At 37.5% G+C, this 23,936-nt stretch overlaps 1 protein-coding gene across 3 annotated transcripts in view; it reads left to right on the top strand.

Annotated features, from left to right (window-relative positions):
* si:dkey-225n22.4 (collagen alpha-1(XXI) chain) overlaps window positions 1–23,936 on the top strand; it is a 70,163-nt gene that overhangs the window by 2,890 nt on the left and 43,337 nt on the right. For all 3 annotated transcript variants that reach the window (XM_034238474.1, XM_034238473.1, XM_034238472.1), the window contains exons 2-18: window positions 3,868–3,985; window positions 4,181–4,317; window positions 4,584–4,703; window positions 5,653–5,769; window positions 6,071–6,257; window positions 7,310–7,475; window positions 7,595–7,817; window positions 9,182–9,355; window positions 11,016–11,093; window positions 11,211–11,222; window positions 11,539–11,628; window positions 15,282–15,335; window positions 15,456–15,509; window positions 16,164–16,217; window positions 16,303–16,356; window positions 16,838–16,891; window positions 17,196–17,249. In XM_034238474.1, coding sequence (XP_034094365.1) covers window positions 3,907–3,985; window positions 4,181–4,317; window positions 4,584–4,703; window positions 5,653–5,769; window positions 6,071–6,257; window positions 7,310–7,475; window positions 7,595–7,817; window positions 9,182–9,355; window positions 11,016–11,093; window positions 11,211–11,222; window positions 11,539–11,628; window positions 15,282–15,335; window positions 15,456–15,509; window positions 16,164–16,217; window positions 16,303–16,356; window positions 16,838–16,891; window positions 17,196–17,249 — 1,707 coding nt within the window. In that variant the 5' untranslated portion in view covers window positions 3,868–3,906. The remainder of the gene's footprint in view (window positions 1–3,867; window positions 3,986–4,180; window positions 4,318–4,583; window positions 4,704–5,652; window positions 5,770–6,070; window positions 6,258–7,309; window positions 7,476–7,594; window positions 7,818–9,181; window positions 9,356–11,015; window positions 11,094–11,210; window positions 11,223–11,538; window positions 11,629–15,281; window positions 15,336–15,455; window positions 15,510–16,163; window positions 16,218–16,302; window positions 16,357–16,837; window positions 16,892–17,195; window positions 17,250–23,936) is intronic.

Genomic DNA, 23,936 nt, shown 5'->3' with positions numbered 1-23,936 from the left:
TTGTATTTTCTACAGAGTGGGCACATTAAGCAAATCGTTTTAAGGCCAATTTAACGAAAGTGAACCTGACTTTACACATTTGCATGTATGGTAGTGCCTGCTTGAGATTCCAACACATCTTCCTCACAAGAGACATTTTGAAGGAAAAGCAAGTGTGCACAAATGTTTTTACTAATCACCAATGATGGCTATGTTCCACTAAGGTGTGCCAGTAAATCAATAAAGTAAACCATGTAAGTGAGCCAGCATTGACCGTGGTAGGGTTGTACACACCATTATACTGGAGGAGTGCAATTTCTTTCCCCTGTATACTGAAAAAATAAAGTGTGCCTTGGACCTTGAAATAGGAAAAAATAATACAGCGAATACAACTTTTAAACCATATATGTGTTGATTTATTCAAACTAAATCATTTTTATTACTTTAAGGCTTTAAAAAAGCAAATGATATACCCTTTTTGAAATAGCATATGGCATATTTGACTGACCAGTTAACCATTCAAAGTCTCATGTTTCTTGTTGTCCTGAATTGTATCCTACATACCGTTCAGGACTGAGGAAAGGCTGTGAAATTCACTGTAAACTGTAAATTCTCTGAGGTCAGCTAAAGTACCCTGTTGGCAGATGGCACTTTTCTTTCTGATTAGACTTCTGAAGCGGATGAAGAAGGGTGAGCCAATACAAATGATAAAGGTGTAAGGTCTCTCACCCTAACAGGTGTGACAAAAGTAATAGGTTCACAGTGTTGTTAACCGAGCATAGTCTGAACAAACCCACAGGCCCTCAGGAGGGGACTTATCAGGTACAGTAAGTGAAAATGTCTGTGGGGGTGAGCCAAGGGCCTTTAACAAGAGAGAGAAAGGAAAAGAAAAGGGCAAGGGAGGCAACAGTGCAACACAACAACAAGGGAAATAGACATTTAGATATAAACCAAATAGAAGGTAACAGCAGAAGACATTGACAAATGGGCTTGTCGAAAGCAGTGAGCTTTTGGTTTGGCAAACACAACATGTATTCAATAGTAAGAACGTCAGTCTGTTAGCTGGATCAATTTAAAGGGCAAGCTTAATACAATACAATTCAAAGACATTGTCAATGTGAGCGAGAGGAGATTGCATTATTCCACTCAGAAAAAGTTCTTTCAGTCAGTCTTCATTTTCTGTTAAAGCTGCTCAGCAATGGAACTCAATCCCACCTCCAATCAGAGACCAGACCACATTCACTTTATTTAAATCAAAACTCAAAATATGGTTAGTGAGGAATCAGCTCTGCCAACACTGACCCAATCTTCTGCTCCATACAACCCACTGCCTGTGTTTTAACATGTTCTTTTGTTTTGTTTTATTTGTTTTGTTTTAATGTTCTGTATTTTAAATTGTTTTATTTAAGTATCCCAGTAATGTCTGTTGCATGTTTTAAATGTATTGTATTTACTTGTTTAAAATGAAATGTGTTTTAGGTTGACTTTTCAAATATGTCCAGGGACTACAGATGAAAAATAGCCTCTTGGCTAACTCTGGCACATTTACAGAAATGTTCATTAATGTGCACTGTCCCTGTTAAATAAGTGAATAAATAAAAAAATAATAAAAATGTCACACCCATTTAATCTCTTTTGCAATGACTTATCTCATCTCTGGCTTGGTGAAACTTATTTATGAGTGAATAAAATGTATATTACAGTTAGCTATTTGTTCACTTTGAATCAAGGGCTACTAAGGAGCCTCATTTACTTTACATGAAACCCATTAGTGGACTATTCAATCATCCAATGGCAAAGAACATGGGTTTGTGTTTGTCCCTTGTGGGGCACTTAAAGTTTGCCCACTATAAGCTCATTTTTCCCATATGTAATTCATATAGCACTCACATGTGCATGTTGACTAGGCATTTGGTGAATATGAGTACTTCATTGGTTTAAGATTAATTGTTTACATGTTAGCAGTAATGCAATACATATTAGCTGTACCAGTTACATACATTCTATTACGTTACATAACATTTAAAAATACACGTTAAAACTGTAGACATGCAGTCTACAGTTTCACAGTAGTGAAATGTATGTAAGTTTCCTTTTGTAATTTTGGACAGGTCTGGGGATCAAACCACTGACCCTATGTTTGGTAGATGCCCATTTCCCCCCTGAGCCACATCCTCCCTTGTTTTCTACAAGGACGAAGCTGTAATGAACATATTACTTTCATTTTTTTTCCCTTGTATTTTTGTATTACATTTATCATTTTGGTGTCCAAAAACCCCTGCAAACTCAATTGACCTCAGAATTGGAAGTACCTTGGTGTAATATGGTTCTGTATAGGAAGTCAGCCAAGAGGTAATGGAAAGTGAAAGAGAGGTAGGGATCTGGGTGGAGACTTTAAGAAAGGTTGTGGTAGCTGTTCTCTCTCTCTCCTCTGACCGAGTCTTCCCCTGTCTTTAAATCCTCTGCCAGCATACTGCAACCCTCTCTGCCATGTCCATATTTCTGTTTTCCAATCCCAGCATAGTGCTCAGGTTGTTATTTTCTACGACCCAGCCTTGTGGTCGGTGAATCCATGTTTGCGCTGCAAAATGAACGAGATCCGCGGAAAACACACCATATGTTGCATGGCACAACAAGAAAACTTGCAAAAGCATTTTACAGGAAAGAGGAGGAGGATAGAATAAGTGGAGGCTGTGGAGAGGAACATAGAGATGTGGTGATTTCACAAGGCAGTCATATACAGCATGTGACAACTCAACATTACAACACAGTCTTTTCACTGGACATTAGTCCTTCTAATTTGTAGAAACACATATTTTTAGGACACTTTTGAAAATGAAATGGTTCATCTCAAGGGGTGTATCCTAAATAGAACAGTTCAGGTAACATGTAGTACTATTGTACACACAGCAAACAGTGATAAAAGCTGTGTATGCTTTTACTTAAGTAATCACTGACATCCTTATTATAACAAATAGTAACTTTACACAAGCATACAGTACAACCTTGTTTTAGCTAATTTCACAATTTTATATGTACACTTACATTTTTAACAATTATTTGTTAGTGCACTGTCTGAACTGACACTGTTAAGAGCAATTTTTGTTTTTTGAGAACACAAATGCTACAGCTTTGAAGATTTCAACAAAATAATAATTTTCAGCTCGATGTTAAACTACTTTTCCAAGGCCTTTTGATCAAATACTTAATGGAACCAAACTGTTTGCATAAGTATAATATAATGTTTGTCAAATCAGAAACATTCTGTAAACTCTAATAAACTACATTACCACATTAAGATCATGGTTTTAAATGCAGGTAAGGTTTGGGAGTTACTCAAATTGTTCCTGTAATGATTCCTGTATTGGAAATACAATACAAATTTGAAGCTTCCATACTGGCCCCTAGAGGACAAAATGTGCATTACAAACAGGTATACTACTGTCCATGATTTTTCTACATGTAGAGCCTCATCACTAATGGGGCTAAACGTTATCAGTTTTATCTTAGGTGTGGCATAATGAGTAAGTCAAATAAAAATAACTCCTTGGGTAGACAAATATTTTCAATTCAATTTCTGGAATACTTTCAATGCAGTTTGAAAATGCAGTTTGAAAATGTTTGCGTCAATGTGGCACAAGGGCATCCCTGAATGTACTGAATTTATTTGATAAAATGGTGGTTCTGTATAGGTGGACATTTTGATGATGGTGGTGCTGTACAAGATGTCAGGGTGTTAGGCTTAAAAATACAGACCCATCACATTTCTCACAATTCTTGCCATTCATTAAAAACATACTGTCAGTTGGAAACATGTGCCTGATGGGAGTGAGAGAAAAGTTCTTAGGTCATTGAATTCTTTGTTGTTTTCTGCACTAATTAATCCAGGTTGGACTGGACCAAGGTTGACCGCTCTTCTAAGGAGCCATGTTGCTGTGGTCATTATGGAGTGCAATATTGCTACTGACCCCCCTGGAGGCTGCAGAGGAGGATGATGTGCGAGCAGGTAAAGTGCTCATTGTGAAAACAAAGGGAACTAGCAATACTGACAATTTTATTAGTAAGATATATCAAGATAACTGAAACTTAAAGCAGGAGAAGATACTGACCACTAGTCTGAAGTGTGGATTTTCAGTGTATGTGTTTGTATTTGTCTTTGATAGCTGTGCATGTGTGTATTTATGTGTGTATTTATATTTAGGCTGCAGCACAGCTGTAAATGACCTTGTCTATATTGTTGATGGCTCGTGGAGTGTTGGCACCTCAGACTTTGAGACGGCCAAGCAGTGGCTTATCAACATCACCAGCCAATTTGATATCAGTTCCCACTACACACAGGTAATATAAACCACATTATATTGTTTGTGCTAAGAAGATATTGCAATTTCCTGTTGTATTTACTAGCAATCTTTTAATTAAACTTGTAGAGTTTGCACTTTGATATTCCCATTGATATAATCTGAAATGTTACCCTGTCAAATCAAGAACACCGCCTTTTTTATGTGTCAACAGCTTTTATAAAAAATATATAATTCCAGCATTTTGTTGGCTGATTCCAATAGCTTCACTACTTCTAGATTGGATTTGTTTTATATCTGCTGTAGGTGGCTGTGATCCAGTACAGCGACACTCCTCGTCTGGAGATTTCTCTGGGGATACACCAGGGTGGAGCAGAGCTCATCGAGGCCATACAAGGCATCACCTACCTGGGAGGAAACACACAGGCAGGGCAGCATGTTTTCTCTTTACAACTCTAGCACTTTTATTAACATTCAGGTATTATGAAAAGAAAACTATTTCAGACTGTGGGGTACTTCTTGCTGGTCATTGCACTGCTACAAAAAAGCCCCCTACAAATATTCATTGTAATACAGTATTGTTCTATGCTGGCTCTAGCCAAAAGGAGCAACTGAACATGCTAAAATGCTAACACTTGCACTTCTCTTCGAGGCAGGACTAGATAGTAATTTGGCTAGGTAGCATGTAGCCTTGTTAGACTGCTGTATGGTGACTGAGCAGGTTGTGATAAAAAAACCACTGATGTGAAAAGTAATGGCATGAAATAAAAGGTAGCATTATAAAATGTTAAATTAAGATAACACTTATAACACACATTCAATTAAGTGTTAGCAAGAGAAATGCAATTGTATGATAAAAAAGCACAAAAACAAATTATGAACAAATAAAAGTAAAACAATTTAATAAAAAAAGGCTTATTACTCAACACAATAAATGTGATTAATATAGTATAGAATATTTGTATTTATCTATTATCCAACACTTTGGGTTCTATGCATGACCTGGTTGCTTGGTGTTGACATACAATTGAGGCACCTTACATGCAGAAGAATGACTTAAAATGTAGGCTTCTGTGAAACTCTTTACTTCTTCCAAAAATACAAAACTAATAAAGTTGAGCAGGCTGGTTTTGGAGAGGCACACTTAGGCCGGTCCAAGTGTACCAACATTCAGTTACTACAGGTGCATCTGCAGCAACACCACACACACAGATTTATAGGGTTCACAATTCCAATTGAGGTTTAAAAAAAGCTCTTGTATGCCTTTATATAATTTAATTTGTACTCTGGTGTATTGCAGCTGTCAATAGAAACATCATTCCTCATATCGTTTTTAATTCACGGCACCAGGTCCTCACTGTTTTCTGTCTTGCAGACTGGCAGGGCTATCAAGTTTGCTGTGGACCACGTTTTCTCCTCCTCCCAAAGAGCCAGCCAGGTCAAGAACCGCATCGCTGTGGTGGTCACAGATGGCAAATCTCAGGATGACGTGGTAAATGTCACTTTGCCATGCTTGAGTGAAACCAACAGTAAAGTGCCTTTGGGTGGCCCTAAATCATAGTAGCAGAGTTAAAGGGGCTTGAGATGTATCACAGTGTGAAAAAAGATTGACAGCACCTGCCATTCAAATAACCTCAACAAGTAAACACTTTCTGGCACGGTGTATCCACATTGTTTATCATATTATGGTTTTATGTAGGTTCTTCCAGCATTAACTGTCTTTCAAGGGTTAAAATGAAAGTCCTGTTTACCACGGAGGGCTCGTTTTCACCAGGTGGCCTGTGTTTCTTCAGGTGGATGCAAGTGTGGAGGCACGAGCAGAGGGCGTTACAGTATTTGCTGTTGGAGTTGGCAGTGAGATCACCACGTCGGAGCTGGTATCCATTGCCAATCGACCATCATCTGCCTATGTCTTGTATGCTGAGGATTACACCACCATTGACCGTATTCGAGACAACATGGAGCAGAAGTTGTGTGAAGGTTGGGATATGTAATTTATCTCTTTTAATGGCATGTTTATCCAGCATTTGCATTGTGTTTTTTCCTATTTTGTGTTCTCATTTCAACTATTTCTTGACCTCAATGTTAGAAACACACATCAGTCATAAAGGTTGATGGTTCTCTTTTCATTTTAATTGAAAAGGAATTGTACTTCTTGAACCAGGGGTGACTGAAAGTTGAGTGATTATGGGACTAAGATGCAAAGGCGTTCAAGGGTTGAATACTAAGGTTCTGATACTCACTATAGAAAAACACAATAGCATGGGTCTCCTCTTTCCTTCCTTGCAATACAAAAATGTGTTAATAAACCTTGTCAAATGTTTTCAATTACCAGCATACAATACATTTTTTAAACTTTAGGTCAACTAGTTTTAATTTCTCAATGAAAATGGAAAGCAGAATGTAATTGCTGACATTATGGCATGTGATAGCCAATAAAAGACAGGTGTACTTTATAATATTAATAGGGCTGCATCAATTTAGTTGTGCCTGTTGCAATGACTGTTTCATTTTTGAAATACTACCGTGCAGCAAACCCCAGTTCATAAAAGTGGAAACATGTGCCTTAAAATTGCACTTTTCTAATGGCCTAAGGGGCCAATTCACCTGGCTGTAATAATAGCTTTAACCAAAATTATTTCAACAATTCAGTTGCTTGAAAAACTATTGTCATCAAACTGTTATACTTTTTTTACCCTATTCTGCTGGTTACAAAAACACAAGATGGCTGCAACATAAATTCAACATAGCTGACTAGGGTCACTATGTCCTGTTCTTATACAGCATTATTATTACTGTTAAGCTAAGCCTGCACTTGTGTTTTTCCTCCGCACATTGGATACAGTATATTGTTTTGTTGTATGAAATTCAGTAAATTAAGCTTCAGTTTTAAATTCACCACCAAAAAATACATGACATTGTTTTTCTCAGAGAGGAACAAAACAATACACTACCAAATAATGCAGTTGTCTCAAAGACGCTTTTTATTTCATGTCTATACCTACATAAATAATTTACAAATGTATTTCTAGAGTCTGTGTGTCCAACTCGAATCCCGGTGGCATCTCGGGATGAGAAAGGCTTTGAGCTGCTGCTGGGCATGAATGTTCAGAAGAAGGCCAAGAAGACCCCTGGCTCTCTGATTTCTGAGGCAGCCTATTCCCTTACTGCCTCCACAGACATTACTGAGAATACCAGGTACACTGTTGTCTTAAAGTCATGAGGGTCTTAAACATCTGTCACATTTCATTCTTTTTTAAATTTAATTTAAACCACTATCATTTCTATTTAATTGTTGGACTTCCTCTTTGCACTAGGGATATTTTCCCAGAAGGCCTCCCTCCATCCTATGTGTTTGTCGCAACCCTGCGTCTAAAGGGGTCTTCCAGCAAGCTGACATTCGACCTTTGGAGGGTGCTGTCTAAGGATAAGGAGATCCAGGCTGCAGTGACACTAAGTGGGAATGACAAAAGTGTTACATTCACCACCACCAGTCGGACAGAAAATTGGCAGAGAATCACCTTTAAAAACGGCTTTCAGGTTGGGATAGAGTTTCATGCTTTTACCAGATCAAAATGACTTTCGGCTGTGCTTTGACTTCCAAGTACTAACAAATGCTCCTTTTCCAAGATGACTAAGTGTCAAAATGCAATATATCTTTCTGTCAGCTGGTAAATCCGATATAGTTGAAGACAAATGTCTCAACGGTTTACATGTGTTCAGCCTGGTTATAGCATATAGCATAATGTTTATAAATATTATAAACCCTTACAGTATAATTGAAATGACAAAATTACCAAATGCATATCTCTAAATTACATATGTTTACTGTACTTTTTCTCAAACAAAACATTTTTTCCATATTTTAGAATACTATGTGTCAGCTAACCTATAACTTTATAAATAACTTAGTCAATTGAGGCTTTTTTTGCATTGAGAATCAACTCAGTTAATGCAGTTGCTTAAAAATGCCCTATACAAATATCTTCACAATAACAAAAATATCATCATTTATATGAATAATGGGAAAACATAAATGTCATTTACTGGTATTTTCCTGCCGCTGAAAGCACACATTGTGCTATAAGAGTGTACTCTGTCTCTTCCAATCTTGGGTTTCCCTTTATGTTGGTGCCTGTGAATGAATGTGACTGGGATGACTTGTGAAGAGCCAAACTTGCAATTATTTAAGTATCATCCCATGTTCAGCTCAATACAGCTAAACATGTGAAGATGTAATGTGGTGGAAGCCAACAAGAGGATCAAACAAAACATTTCCTACTCTAAACCACAGTCCCCCGTGGAAACTAGTTGGTGGATGTGTAGTTCTTGGAGAACATGTGTCTGCTTCCATGGCAGCTCAATGTAATAGTACATCCTGGTGGACACGCCAGGTTGTTTTTTTCCAAAAGACACCCTCCACCCTTACACACCTAGATTTCAGCATAGAACATTGAACAGGGTTGTACTTATGTTCAACTTGTGTTTGCACATGTTTGATTTGATGTGGTTTGATGTGGCTCAAGGTAGAAGCCTGTGATTTCTCTTTTGGAAATGATGGTTGTGGCTAACTCCCAATGAAACAATAGCTGCTCTGTTTCTCTCTACTAGATGGTGAGGGCATTTAGGAAACATTGTGATGGAAAAATAAATACATTTTTAGTCTTAATAACTTCCAAGTCAAAACTATTTGTAGAGCATTTATGAAACTGACCAAATTAGATTAAATGAAACATATACACATACGCCTGCCAACAGAAGGGAAGGCTGAGTGGAAGAAGGTTTGACAAGTTAATAAATGTTTTCACATTGCCTGAAACAACTCAGTTAATGCATGTTCATATTTGAGAAACCCCTTCTAAAAACAACAGTGTTTTTGTATTCATTTGTGTGCCTTCTTTCAGAATCTGTATGACGGAAAGTGGCATCAACTTAAAGTTCTGGTGAGACCAAGCCAGGTCACAAGTTTCCTTGACGATCAACCAATTCAGGAAATTATGCTGGAACCAGTGGAGCCAATTTACATCAATGGAAAGACACAGGTGGCAAAGAGGCGAGGAACAGACATCACTGTGCCTGTGAGTAATAACACCACAACTGAGGCGGAAAATAAAATAAATTATTGAAAAATATTTGACACCAATTTCAGGTGAACCCTTACAAAAATACAGTAGTTAAAACAAAAGTAATAGTAAAAGAGTTATAACAATTACATCTCACTATTTTCTTCCTTCAGGAGGAAAACCCATTGAAAACTATCATAGAAAAACATACATATGATATTAAGCACACTTAATGGTGTTCGGGTCTGTGGGACCCGTTTTCATTATTTAGCTAAAGAAAAATTATATGATAAATTATTTTTTCAAACTCACACTCATGGCCTTGGCGCATTTTCTGTGAAGAACATATATCAGAACACATTTTCAATAACCACGCACTGTACACCCCCCTACACAACAGGATGTTTGTGTGTGTGTGTGTGTGTGTGTGTGTGTGTGTGTGTGTGTGTGTGTGTGTGTGTGTGTGTGTGTGTGTGTGTGTGTGTGTGTGTGTGTGTGTGTGTGTGTGTGTGTGTGTGTGTGTGTGTGTGTGAGAGAGAGACTTTTGTGTTTCTGTCCCTACCATTCCCGCACAAGGTTGCAACATTGTTGATAAATTCAAGCACTGACATCTGTCTGCTCTCACATTCCCGCATTATGTCTTTTGGGAACCAATCTTTATTTTTTCACACTCTATCCCAGCTGCAAATTTGGGGCGGGACACAATAAATAAAGCTTCGCCAGTTTGGGTCCTTATCACAACTGATCAAGATGGCCAAACGATTCTCTGCTCAGAGGGCCTTGCAAATGATTTTGGAAGAGAGAGAACCATTTGATGATGATGTAGAGGAAGAGGAAGATGTTTCAGAATGTGAGGATCACATTTCTGAGAATTCTGAGTCTGACAGTGACTTTGAAGAAGAGGATGAGATTGAGCATCAGCTAGTTACAAAAAAAAGACGAGCCACAGGACCAGCCGGTCAGCAGGCAAAAACACAAGTAGCACTTTAATTCATTAATGTGATCTAACAAATGTAAAAGGGCAAATATGAACCATATATGCTGTTTATATTGCTTGCAATTGGGATGAAGTAAACATCTGTTGAGTATTTTAACATAAACTAGTTTGATTGTGTTGAATTGAAGCCCAAAAAGGCAGCGGGTCCACCAGACCCACGAACACTGGCTGAGTAACAAAAATATGAACACCACACAAGGGTTAAATAAGATGTAACTAAACATTTTATTAAAATATAATTAAATATTCCAGCATCCCTTCAAACCTCAGAAAGCAATCTTTATCGTGCTATTCATTTATACAGGACATACTGTGATATCATCGCCCTTCTTTTAAATAATCAAATATATTTCACTTTCTTCTTTACTCGCTTTGATCATCTGTATTCTTCAATGTTAACATAAAAGAGATTAACATTGTCACCATTGCAGCCCAATAAACAACAAATATGTAATAAAAGGTTATCATACAATATCTGGCTTTAATAGTTGGTTAATCAAATCAATGAACATGTCATTTAATTGACTCTTATATTTATCTTTCAGCAATCAAAATGTCATTGTTCAGTCTTCCTATTTTTGGGATCGTGGTACATATTGACTAATTTCATGAATCATCTATTACTTTGTCCCAAACGTTCCTCGCCACATTTCTACTTTTCTTTGTCTTTTTATTCAGGTAGAGATTCAGAAGCTGCGTCTGTACTGTGATCCCCATCAGAGTGAAAGAGAAACAGCCTGTGAGATTTACTCTGTGGTAAGACCTAAAAAGTGTATCTCCTCTGGAAAGGTCACATTTAATAAAACATGTACATGTCTGCATGCATGAGGCCACCAAGATGATAACTAAAATGTTTGTCTCTTTTTTTCACAGGATGATGAAAGGGTAGGTGCATTTTTTATCTTTTTTTGTTGCATACTTTCAAAATACAGTTTGAATTGATACGATTCAAAGTTAAATATATAAAATGTATATGATTAGCAATGATCAAATCTCCTCTTGGGACTGAAGTTGAATCTATTAGAAGAAAGTCGTCTTATTTAAACAGTAAGAAAACTTGGATGTAAAAATTACGTTTCTATATTCCTAAACCTGACACTGGTTGATATCCGCTTTATGGTTGGCTTTATTGAGGAATGAGAAAGCTTTGAATGTGTTTTGTATACAAATGAATACAGTTTTTGTGTCTGTCTTTCCTTAGTGTCCTCTGAATCGAACAGCTACAGATGAAGAAGAAGACTGCAACTGTGTAGTTGGACCAAAAGGGCAGGCGGGCCTACCAGGACGCATGGTAACATTCACAAACGCACACACAGAAGCACTCACACATATATACATACGATACGTTGCTGACGTGTTCTATAAGAATCAAAATTCATTGTACTTATAACTTGTATGTTGCTTCTTTAGCAGTTTAAACATCATTGCCTTGAAGCCGCTTCAAGATACATCTCTTAGCATAATGCTACATTGAGTTATAATCTACTGTATGAACAAAAGTCTATAGGCACAGGCAGGGCCGTTTCTAGCTTTTTGGGGGCCCTATGCAAGATGCTGTTTGGGGGCCCTAGTTTTGACAGTTTTTTTAACTACAATGGGGGGGGGTTCCGAAGCCTTTAAGATGATCTGTGGAGATGCATCAATCTGTTACACTTTAATAGGAAAACAGGCTAATTTCACGAAAACCAAGCAATTGAAAATTACAAAAAATTATATTAAAAAGGTAAACAATAAGGCTCCTCTATGTCAATAAATGCAAGAGATGCAGCATTTTCTCAGCTGTCAGCCCAACGATGATTTGGACTTTATTACCCCAAAAACCCAAGCCACAGCTTTGCTATCATTGCAGTTTAGTCGTGTTTATATCCTACATTGGATTTGTAAGCATATAATGCTTCACCGAACACTCACAGGAGGGGGCTTGGCTGTCTACAAATAAAGATGGCTCATTTTAATTCTCCCCAAATATATTGAGGCTGAACCTGAACTTTGAATTCTCTGCTCCCATTATAATCTTGGCGATCTTGTTAAAATTGTGAATGCAGAATTAGAAATACTATGTAACTGGTTTGCAGTTAATAAATTATCCCTTAATGTGGCCAAAACAAATTACATGTTATTCAATACAAAGTCTGATAGTAGAAATGACTGCATTATACGGATTTGCAATACCGAGATAGAAAAAGTTGGTGCATGTACATTTGTAGGACTGCTTGTTGACGAAAAACTCAATTGGAAGCACCATATAAATTATGTACAGACTAAACTGTCAAAAACAATAGGTATTTTGTATCATACTAAGAACATTCTTAAAGAAAATATACTCTTTATAACTCTAACTCTATTTCTCCCTTACCTTTACTACTGCTCCGAAATAGGGCAGCAATATGGGGGAACACGTACTCAACAAATCTACAAAAAATAATAACATCCCAAAAAAAAGTATTACGAATAGTCTGTGGTGTTGGTAAATATGAACACACAACTCCCATATCTAAAAAACTCAATCTATTAAAATGTGTTGAGATAGTACAGCTTAAAACAGTACTGATTATGCACAACATTTTCCAAAACAAAATGCCTAATAACATTCAAAAGCAGTTCCAAACCACAGCGTGAACATATGAATGTAAAAAAAGTCACTTGAAAATAAGTGTTCACAATGTTTATATGCAATTATGCATATATTATTATTCATTTGCCAAGTGCATGTGTACCTATGTCAGGGGTCTGCAACCTTTTTGACCAAAAGAGCCATTTTGCTCCTTTTTCCAAAAAATGTTTTTGTCTGGAGCCGCAAAACATATTTCATAGTTTTTTTATTGTTATATCAGACAAAAACTACAGTTTTTTTGCATTTATTAGGCTATTTATTACATGATATAAAACTGTTAACCTCTAATAAGAAACAAATAACTCTTATAAGGAGAATTACAAATAATACACAGGCCTACTTTCAAATAAGTTAAACACAACACTTGGGGAGTCCTCTGCACATTTGAAGGAAAAAAAAAAAATATTAAAATGGGCCCACTTTAAAATAAATAAAACATATAGCTGCACCCTAAAAAGAGTTAAAGGTAGGGTAGGTAGGTAAGAATGGAGAAACCAGCTCGAGTGCGCTAGAATTTGAAAGTACACAACCGGAAAAAATATGCCTCTTCCTTCAGACTTCCTTACAGAGCCCCTCCTCCAACACACACGAACGCACACATGACCAATGAGGGCACGAGATAAGTTTGTGCACAGATGGAAGGCTGACAGGCAGGTAGGCCATCCAGTTATTTTAGCCAGGCCGGCTCAGATGATTGGTCGTGCTTTTTACAGCGCTACGGCTTCCACAGATTAATTTTTGTATGTATTTATTGTCAAAGCATTTAATATATCCATTGCTATCGGGACGTTAAGAGCATTCCATGGAATATAACAAAAAGTGTTTTCTGAAATAAATTACATACCCCATTGAATTATGACTGAAGATCGTCAGCTGTCTTCCTCTCCCTTGTTGTTCCTCGATACGTAAAGGCTGCACCACCGTTGACAACTTCTCTCTACATATCAAACATACCGGTAAACCAGCATCGTTTGCTGTGAAAGCAGATAACTCTGTCCACACAGAATTAAATCCTGTGTTCCTCCGGTACTTTTCTTTGATTTATCCATAGTTCGCTCATCGAGCCGGGGGTCAGGTTATTCGCCTCCAAGAAAAGGTGCTCGTGCGGTACCGTAGCAGGATGTGACGCATATTTTAGTTGACCTAATTAAAACCGTTTTGTTTTTTATTTTTGTGTCACAGTATCACCTCAAAATACAAGATACGAAACATTTTCAACCATGCAACAAAATCTAAATAGTCCTACAAATACTTTTATTTTATTTCCTTCTTATTTTTGTCTAAGCTCAAGGGAGCCAGAGCAGAGGGCTTAAAGGGCCGCATGCGGCCCGTGGGCCGCGGGTTGCCGACCCCTGACCTATGTATATATAGACATTTTAATTTCCAAAAAAAGATAGTTGAAACTGCTATTGACATGTGCAGAAAATGACCCTATATCTAGTTTTCATATATATATGCATGTATTGTTTTCCTGCCTTAACTTTTATTTAATTTTTTCTCCTGTTTTCTTTATTTCTTTGTACTCCTTAAGTTCTATACGTTTTTGACGCAATAATGCCGCTGTATTAGGATGATGCACGGGAGGGCTACTTTCCACAAGCTATGCTTCAGCCCTCCCGCTTCTACTAATTTTGTTCATCTTTGTGTGTATGAATTTAAAAAAAAATTGTTTTTCGGATGAATAAAAAAAAAAAAAAAACTTTCAGCTTGGGGGCCCCCTAGTCCGCATATAGGAAGAAACGGCCCTGGGCACAGCTGTATTGAGCTAAATTATAAACGTAGTGTGGTAACAAAATGATCATAATGATAGTTGGCGGTGCTTATAATTTATAGGTTAACATATTAACCAGGTTTACAATTTCAGTTTAGCATGTTAGCTAACATTTGCTAATTTGCAGTAAAGACAAAGTTCAAGTGATGCTAACGAGGAAACGCATATGCTTTACAGATATTTGGTCATAGACCAAAGCATTGGGCACATTTGATGGTGCAAACAAAAAAAGTCAGGCAGTTTCCCAAAGTATTATTACAGTACAGCATATTGTGAAAATGTCATGGCAATCTATCCAATCGAATGAAGACATTTCACTCAAAACTCAGAAATGTTGGGACCATCAGAGAAATGATGAAATATCGTCCAGAAACCCTCACTGTCATGGCAATGCATCCAAAATATTGTTGACATATTTTTTGTCTGGACTGAAGTTGTGGACTGACAAACAAACAAACATTGCCAGCCATAGAGACTCATTACTAACATGGCTTGGCCTTTTCTTTATTTTAAAAGGATACAATTCTGTGTGTCATGATGCAGTGTTTTAATGTTACAGGGTTTCAGAGGGGAGAAAGGGAGGGAAGGACCACCAGGACCTGATGGCAAGCCTGTAAGTACTCATTATTTTTCCATCACCTCATTATTTTTTCACCACTTGATAATGTTGTCACCAGTCTCCTTCATTTGCACTGCACATTATAAAATCTTCTTATGCTGTCTTTGTCACCAGGGTAAAGATGGGACGCATGGGGATCTTGGACCTTCTGGATTTACAGGGATGAAGGTAAGAAAAATCAATTGCATTACACTTTAAAATCGTCACATGCAAGTTCGCATTTCCACGTGGATCTTACCAAACTTCAATTACTCCAAATAGAGGAATACATTTACATCAATGAAATTAAAGTCATGTCCACTCCAGTATTGACTGATTTTCATCTTGCTCAGTTTCCAAACTTCAGGTTCATGATGATTTTCATTTCTATGGTCCGGTATGAAAACAACTACATTCAGGAAAATATGTACATGTTTTCAATAAATGCTGTCTTTTTTCCCTTCAAATGACAGTACACAGACAGCTCTGCATAGCGAGAAAAAATCACATTGCAGTTTAATCATGGTATCACAGTTTTCAATAACAGAACTTTATAACTTATACGATGATCTGATGACATCCATATATTGTAACTTTATTGACTCTATTACCAATAAGGTGTTTGATAGTGTTCCTATTCTTTGGAATTTCTTGGACCTGGAGTTAAAACAAAACATACACAACACACACTTAGTAGGTTGGTCATTTGAAATATCTACTTGTCACAACAAGATCTTTTGGTTGTGACCTTTTCGAACTTTAGGATTTGTACGTCCTCCTCACCAAACTTTTGCTGACATTTTTGCTCTACATGCTCTTACCTATGTTCACTTTGCTTGGCAGGGTGAAGTTGGCCCCGCAGGACTAAGTGGGGACCCTGGTCTAAAAGGTCTCAAAGTAAGTATTTAAAAAAGCAGTTGTATCAAAGTGATTGCTTTTTCATATCTCCTTGTCAGTACTCACAAAATGTGTTTCTACCCAGGGAGACAGAGGCGAACCAGGTTTATCAGGAGAAACCGGACCTCCAGGAACCAAGGTCAGACTCTTCATACAACCATGGTTAAAACAAAAGTTAAGCCGATATTGAACACCTTACTTTATAAACCACAAAAAAAACCCAAATCAGACAGACAGACACTTTTTGCTGTAGCGCAAGGCACCATTTCGATTTGAGGGAGCAGGCGTCTCAGGTTATCCCTGGTTGGCCACAAATCACAATTTAAAAAAACGTGTGAATATGAACCATATGCTACGATTTAACATGCCAATGACAGGGGCAGTACTCATTTACACAAGGACATAAGAAAGTTGACTTATTATATATTTGTTTAATGTTAAGCATTGCCATAGTGGATGTCCTTGCTCAGATTGATTCTAACATTTGATATTATTCTAGGTTTGTATTGCTGAGTTTTGGCATCCAAAGGGAACAAATAAATATACAAAATAACGTATTGGATTTTAAATTGAACTTATTAAATGTAACAACACATATTAGCAGATGTATTTGTATACAGGGTCTTCCTGCTGACAAAGGTGAGCTGGGACCTCCAGGAGAAGCTGGGCCAATGGTAAGATCCAATTATATTTACCATTGTCTACAATATGCATTGAACAAGCATTACTGACAGTTAAAGGATCTTAAAGCCTGAAATTGGAGGTGTCAAATCATGATAATAAAAATGATGCCAGATGAAACAACATCAAGCCAGATGCAGAGTTACTAATCCATAAGCATGTATGTTTGTGTTGGGGATTTCTTCTTCCTGTCAGAGTGCACTGTTGGAAGTTAGACTGATTATTACTGTGATAGTGTTGAATTTGGCTGCCTCTGCTCTACTTTGCCTCTCAGAGTGTGTTGTATTGCCCAAACAGGGGGAGCCAGGACTACCAGGTAGCGGAGGACTGGTTGGAACACCAGGACCAAAGGTCAGTACAGACTGTAGCTTTTAGAGACCCTGACACACACACACACACACACACACACACACACACACACACACACACACACACACACACACACACACACACACACACCACACACACACACACACACACACACACACACACACACACACACACACACACACACACACACACACACACACAAAATACATAATAATGTGTGTGCAGACAGGACACTTCCTGACTCTAATGCTGCTTTAACAGCCTAAACTCTTTTGGGAAAACCTTCAACGTGAAGTTTGAACCTGGCGTCCAGTATTCGTTCCCATTTAGCCTCAAGAGTATAAGTGAAGTCCACAATTGATTTGGGTGATAAGGCCTGGCTGACAAAGCTAGAAGCACACATTTCTCAAAATATGTTCAGAGAGAAAGTACATTTGATTTCTACTGAACAATTTTACTGCTGAATTTTTCTGTGTGGGTTTAATCACTTGAACGTAGAAAAACAACGGTACACATGTTAGCTGTAGGACTGCACTGACTGTGTGTTTATGACAATTGGCTGTTAGTGTGCTTGTGAAGCGGCTCAAACAGTGACTGATCTCAGAGCTCATCAGTTACTCTTCTCCTTTTCCCTCTTATCTCTTTATAATTATAAAGTAGGCAAGGCCCTAGTAGGCAATTTTCACTTTTTCTATTCATTCAACCACTGCATCAACATCTACTTTCAGAAAGGGGATATTTGCCTGAGATGACGTCACTCAAATAATTACATTCAGATCAAGTTCAAGCAAATAAAGTTTAAAGCTTGTCTGATCCATATTTACTACACAGTCATAAGATCTATATCTGATATACCAGATCCAGTGAACTGGCTCGCCTTAAAAGATGCAGTCTTTTTGAGGGTATATATTTATAACTTAACTGTTCTGTCATGTGACTTTTCTGCATTAATCTAAATGTGCTACCTCAAGACAATTAAACAATGAAAGGCCTGGATGCAGTAACTTCATTGCCTCATTGTGTTACTATAATGCTGTGTGGCCTTAAATATTTTTATGTGACTCAATAAAACGTAAACATTTCCGGGGATATTGGAATCTCCCAGGACACGTAAAACAGCACCAATTTATTTCTAACAGAAACCCAGGCTTGCGGTCTAGACAGAGGATTACATGCATCAATGTTAAGTCATACAGTAAAATTAAAAACGCTTTCCACTTCTGGCAGTTAATTAAATTAACGCTACTGCTGCTGGAGTGCAGCCCACATTCTTATTGTATATGGGATGTCCCCTTGTGGTAACTTGAAAAGAACAAGTAGCTGAATGAAAGAGCACATGCACACATCTGCGAACATGTGAGCACGCCCACCAGCTCCAAGTGTGGGGTGCTATTTTGAGTCTTCTCCGAACTCCTTTGAGTGTTCTAGCAGTTTGTCTTGCAAGTTATCCTGCTCAGTAATTTGGGACTCTTATGTTATCATAATAAACTACTTTCCCCCGAGAATCTGGAAGTGCTCTGCACCAACTGGAGGGTGGTGATATACAGAGAGCTGAACGGTACACAGTTGGTGCCCATGTGTGGATGTCTGGGGGTTGGGGTGTGTGGTAAATGTGTTTTGGAAAAATAGTAAACTGTTAACTGTGGAGTTACCTTTGAAGTACACAAACTTCATCCAACTGCTGACCAAACCTTAACAAGTGCGTTCCAACCGATCCTACAATATTTTGCATTTCCTCAAAACATTTTAGGAAAACATTTATGGTGACCATATTGTTTCCTTTCAGTCAACATATATACACAACCTTGTTTTAGATAGATCTGCAGAATGTTCTATACTGTATGTGTGATGGACTTTTTTTGGACTCACAATAATACAACAGCTAAAACTCCTTGCCTGACGTAAGGGAAATATGTTTTTCATAAATCAAATTAAATTGATTTCAATACTAAACCAGGACAGCTATCTTTACACCCTTACTAATTCCTGCTCAAAATGAACATCATAATACTTACTACTTTAATACCTGAGGGAAGAACTCTACCTCCCAGGATATTTAAAAAGAGCGTATAGACGGCGGCGTAGAAGAGATGGTAGTCAAAGCTCACCGGCCCTGAGCAATTACATTCATGGCCCTGTCAATCCCTGCTAATGTTGTTAATCTCCTGAAATGATGGTGCACTCTAGCTGCCAAATTATCCACTGTGTTCGCCAGCTAGTCTCTATCTGTTTTCTGCTTGGCAGTTGGGTGTACCTACAGCTTTATCATAGTTTATATATTACTGCTAAGAACAGTACTGAAGAGAACAATAAGATTGAACTAAAACAATACATTTTTGGGCTGTAAAACCAAAACAATGAGCTGAAAGATGTTTAAACAATCTAGATAGCTGTAAAATGCCATTGGTCTCTGTGACAAATAAATGGATACTTTCTTAGTAGAACAAATATAGATTAGTGGTGCTTTAAACTCTTCAAAAAGAAGAACCATGACACTGTACAAATACATGTTTATCTCCCCAGGTTTTACCATTGAACCTTTAGGTGTTGTGCTTAAGCAATCATACACGAGAGGCCGTTCTTGAACGTCATTATTGGTACGACAGTACTGCGGCAGGACCGAGGCGCTTGCGCCGAGGTCCGTACGCCTGTACTGGAGACGCCTCTCGTGTATGATTGCGATTCTATTACACAAACTATCATTGTAATCAACAATATCGTAAAATAATTTCAACATGTGGGCTAATTTGCTCCCAAACCTACGCTTTCTGCTTGAGTTAATCTCCGTCAGAAAGTAGTTCCTAGAAAGTAGTTCCCATGGTAACGATAGCCGATCAATGGAACAATCCTGCTACCCCGCTTACAGTTATTGATATAATTATAGTAAATAATATATTATTAACCAATTTATTGAAAACAATTTATTGAAAACAATTATTGAATTAGGCTATTTAAATATCTGAGTAATCACTGTGTGGGATTAGCAGAACAACTCAAATCAGGCTGTCCATGGTGCTGAAACATTTTGGGTTCAGAATGAAGGTGGAAGTTCATGCTGCCATTAAAAGTACAATTCTTGAAACAGCTCTCCATGAACTCCATGCCAGACTTTTTTGCAGGTGGTGTTGTGGTGTTCACGGGTAGGTCTACGTTATAGGAAGAGCTTTCCTCCAGTGGCCGTTTCATGGCGTGTCCCGGACCGGCAAAAAGCGCGTTGCTCCACACTTTTTTCCAACGCACTCAACTCGTCATTTGAAACAGCCGCAAATCTTTCGTTGGTTTTGTGGTCTGTGTCCATGTCCAACCATTCATCAATACTGAGGCCCCCCAACAAATCAAAATTAACTTTAAAATCTGACATTTTGTAGCTACCGATTTCCAACAAGAAACAATGACAGTGTAACGGCTGTGTGTCGCTAAACGTCGCTATGGAAACCACACGATGTAGGCTCATGGAAGTAGTTTCGGTAGGCTAGTGGCGTGTGTAGGCCACTGGATACTTTGTGATTAGCCACGTTCTATTTGATCGTTGTTTGATCGTGGAATCAAACACGCCTATTGACCAATCAGAGAGCTTGCTCAAACCTATGTGTTATAGAATAGTATTTACACAACACTATAAAGTATTAGCTCTCTGACTGAAAATAAGTATGTATAAGTCTGTGGTTTGCGTTTCACCACCAACAATTTGGTTTAGTGTTAACATCTTGTTTGGGATCTTGAGTGTTTCTCGATCATTGATGCAATAACATCTTCTCAATTCAATTCAAAACCTTTATTTATCCAGGTAAAATCCCATTGAGATCAATGATCTCTTTTTCAAGGGAGACCTGCAGCAGTAGGTTCCACAAGAAGACATAAAAACATAAACAACAGAACAATAAAAGGACATCATACAGCAAAATGTACAGGGATTACAATTTACATATCTAACCACATGTACAGGTACCAACAGCATCTGATTTTGTAGCATCCAACCGAGCTTTAAAAACATGTAGTGGTACTAGCTTGGTAATTTTCCATTCTTTTTGCAGACTGTTCCAAGTTAGTGGAGCTGCACATCTAAAAGCTTTCTTCCCTAAGACAGTCCTAGCACTTGGCACATTTAATAAAACCACAGCATGCGATCTCAGGCAATAAGTACTTTCAATTCGCAGAGAGATCAGGGAGCAGATATAAGATGGTAGTTTATCCAACATGGCTTTGTAAATGAAAAAGTACCAGTGACTGAGCCTCCGTACAGTAAGTGATGGCATAACCGCCTTGGTATACAGTGTACAGTGATGCGTAAGTGCTTTACAATTTGTCTTATATCAATGCTTTCTGTTAAGATTGAATACACAAGACTTACATTAGACTTGCATTAGACTACATTAGATGTGCCAGGTGGTTAACTTATCACACATTCCTGGAACAATCTATTGTTAAGCTGCCCTTGGTTGCATCACAGATGCCACAATACCAACAAACAGACAGAATTTCCCCCTGAATCGTCACGGAACATTGAACATCTTAATGATTAACTGGAAACAGCCAGCTTTTGACCAAACACAACAACTGTTGCTGTAAGGAGGTCTAATTGCTTGCTGCAGTTTAAAGGTCACAGTTCAAAAGCAGATTTTGCCTGCATTGGACTTAGACTCAAGGTTTTTATCCGTGAAATTAAGTGTCTAAATGCCAGAGTTAAGAGATTGCTGCGTTTATGTGTTCTAGTGTGTGTTTATAGACAACAATTTAGTTTTAGATTCACAGCAGCAACGTCATACTATGTTGGATAACACATTTTAATCAATGGATGTTTATACTCATGTTTATACTATGTCGTGCTTTTTTCTTTCATGACATATTGCAAATCATGTTACTTGAGATGTTTCTAATGAATCATTTTCCCCCTTCTTTGACCAAACTGGTCAGGCTTGGATCCCTAAAGCAAATAAGAAGTATTTTGGGTTCACATTTTCTCTATTTGTTGAGGACTGACAAGGACATTTACTTTGGAGCACTCTGAATATAAGTACACCACAGGTGAGCTGAGAGCCTCACATTTCAGTTATAGCACAGAAAATCATTGAGCTAAATAGTTACATCTTTTTGATGTCACAGTGAGAAGTATTTTAGGCTTGATCAAAGAGTGTGGCCCTTTGATGGAAAATACTCCAAATGTATATCACTGTGACCTGAACAATTAGCTACTTCAACAGCATTGTTTGTGAGTGACTATTTGTCAGGTTGTTCTGTTGTCTGGCTCCGATCTGGCTTTACATGGATATGTCAGTATTGACTAGGTAACTTCCCAGAAAAAGTCAATTTAGGAGTGTTTTGTCTCTGTTATAATTGCCTAGTACAATGATTACTTGTTCTACAATTTGGTGAATGTACTGTAATGTCATTCTTTATTGCAACTAGAGGTGGAAGTTCAATTAAAAGTAGCACTATCACAGTGTAAAAATACTCAGATACAAGTAAAAGTCCTTCATTCAAAATTGTTCTTGAGTAAAAGTACAAAAGTATTAGCATCACAATGCACTTTTAAGTGCCAAAAGTAGAAGTACTCATTATGAAGAATGGCCCATGTAAGCAAAATATATTTTAAATGATTGTTTTAAAAAATATTGAAGCATTTATGTGTTCATCACTTCAATGCAATTGGTAAAGGTGGTGTTTATGACTTAACTGTATATGCTACTGGGTAGCTTAACCAATCACATTTCAATCTGTATTTGTTGATTTATATTTTGTATTTAAAACTTAAATCTTCAAAGTAACTAGTAACTCAACACATAAAATAAATGTAGTTTAGTAAAAAGTGGATAATTTGCAGACAAAAGAAAAATGTAAAGTAGCATGATGTAAAGATACCCAAGTAAAGTACATGTAACAATTTTACACAGGCCTACTTTAGATGTACTTAATTACTTTCCAACACAGATTACAACTAATATTTTAAAGAAATTATCTAGTTTTCATAAATTCAGGGACCTCGGAGAGGCTTTCTCTTATACATATAAATCCAAAATAACTAAATACTATCAGGGCCATAACCAAGATTTTTATGGATTTTGAGATTCAAGTCCTCAAAAAAGAGACTCTGTACACTATTTCCTAATCTACAACCTGTAATTTCATGTCAGGAATGTTGGGAACATCAGGGACCTCTGATTTTCTTTTCCATTAAAAGTCCTCCTATGACGATGTATGTAACCAATGAGTCAGGGCTACAGAGTATCATTGAGGTCTGCTCCTAGTATTTTTTCTGGGAATTTGTGGATTTTAATGACTTGAGGATACGTTTACATTACACCACACTTTGTTGATTTTCTTAAGGTTTATTCTTGGAAACCTTTAGACCACCATGCACCATGAGAGGAACATATATGTAGTACATAACTTGAAAATAATGTGATTTGATTAATCAGAGATTTTGGTGTTTCGAATATTTCAAAAGGAGAATCCGAATTGTCTGAACAGAATTTGCCATGTGACACTGCTATGTAGGCCCAACATTATTGCAGTTCACACAACTACTATAGTGAGTAAAAAGCCAATCATAAAGTAATATAAAAACATCCAGATGTTATCCTTGAACCAAATTAGCTTGCAGTGTGGTCGCCGCCTGAGGAAGAATCTTCCATCAACTGTAAATCATTTATGTCCACCCATCCATGACAGCTCCATTGAATGTTAATGAGGCCTATACTTGGATATACT

The sequence above is a fragment of the Gymnodraco acuticeps genome, unplaced genomic scaffold (assembly GCF_902827175.1).
Source record: "Gymnodraco acuticeps unplaced genomic scaffold, fGymAcu1.1, whole genome shotgun sequence".
NCBI classification, from domain to species: Eukaryota; Metazoa; Chordata; class Actinopteri; order Perciformes; family Bathydraconidae; genus Gymnodraco; species Gymnodraco acuticeps.
This window is presented reverse-complemented; position numbering and strand designations above follow the sequence as displayed.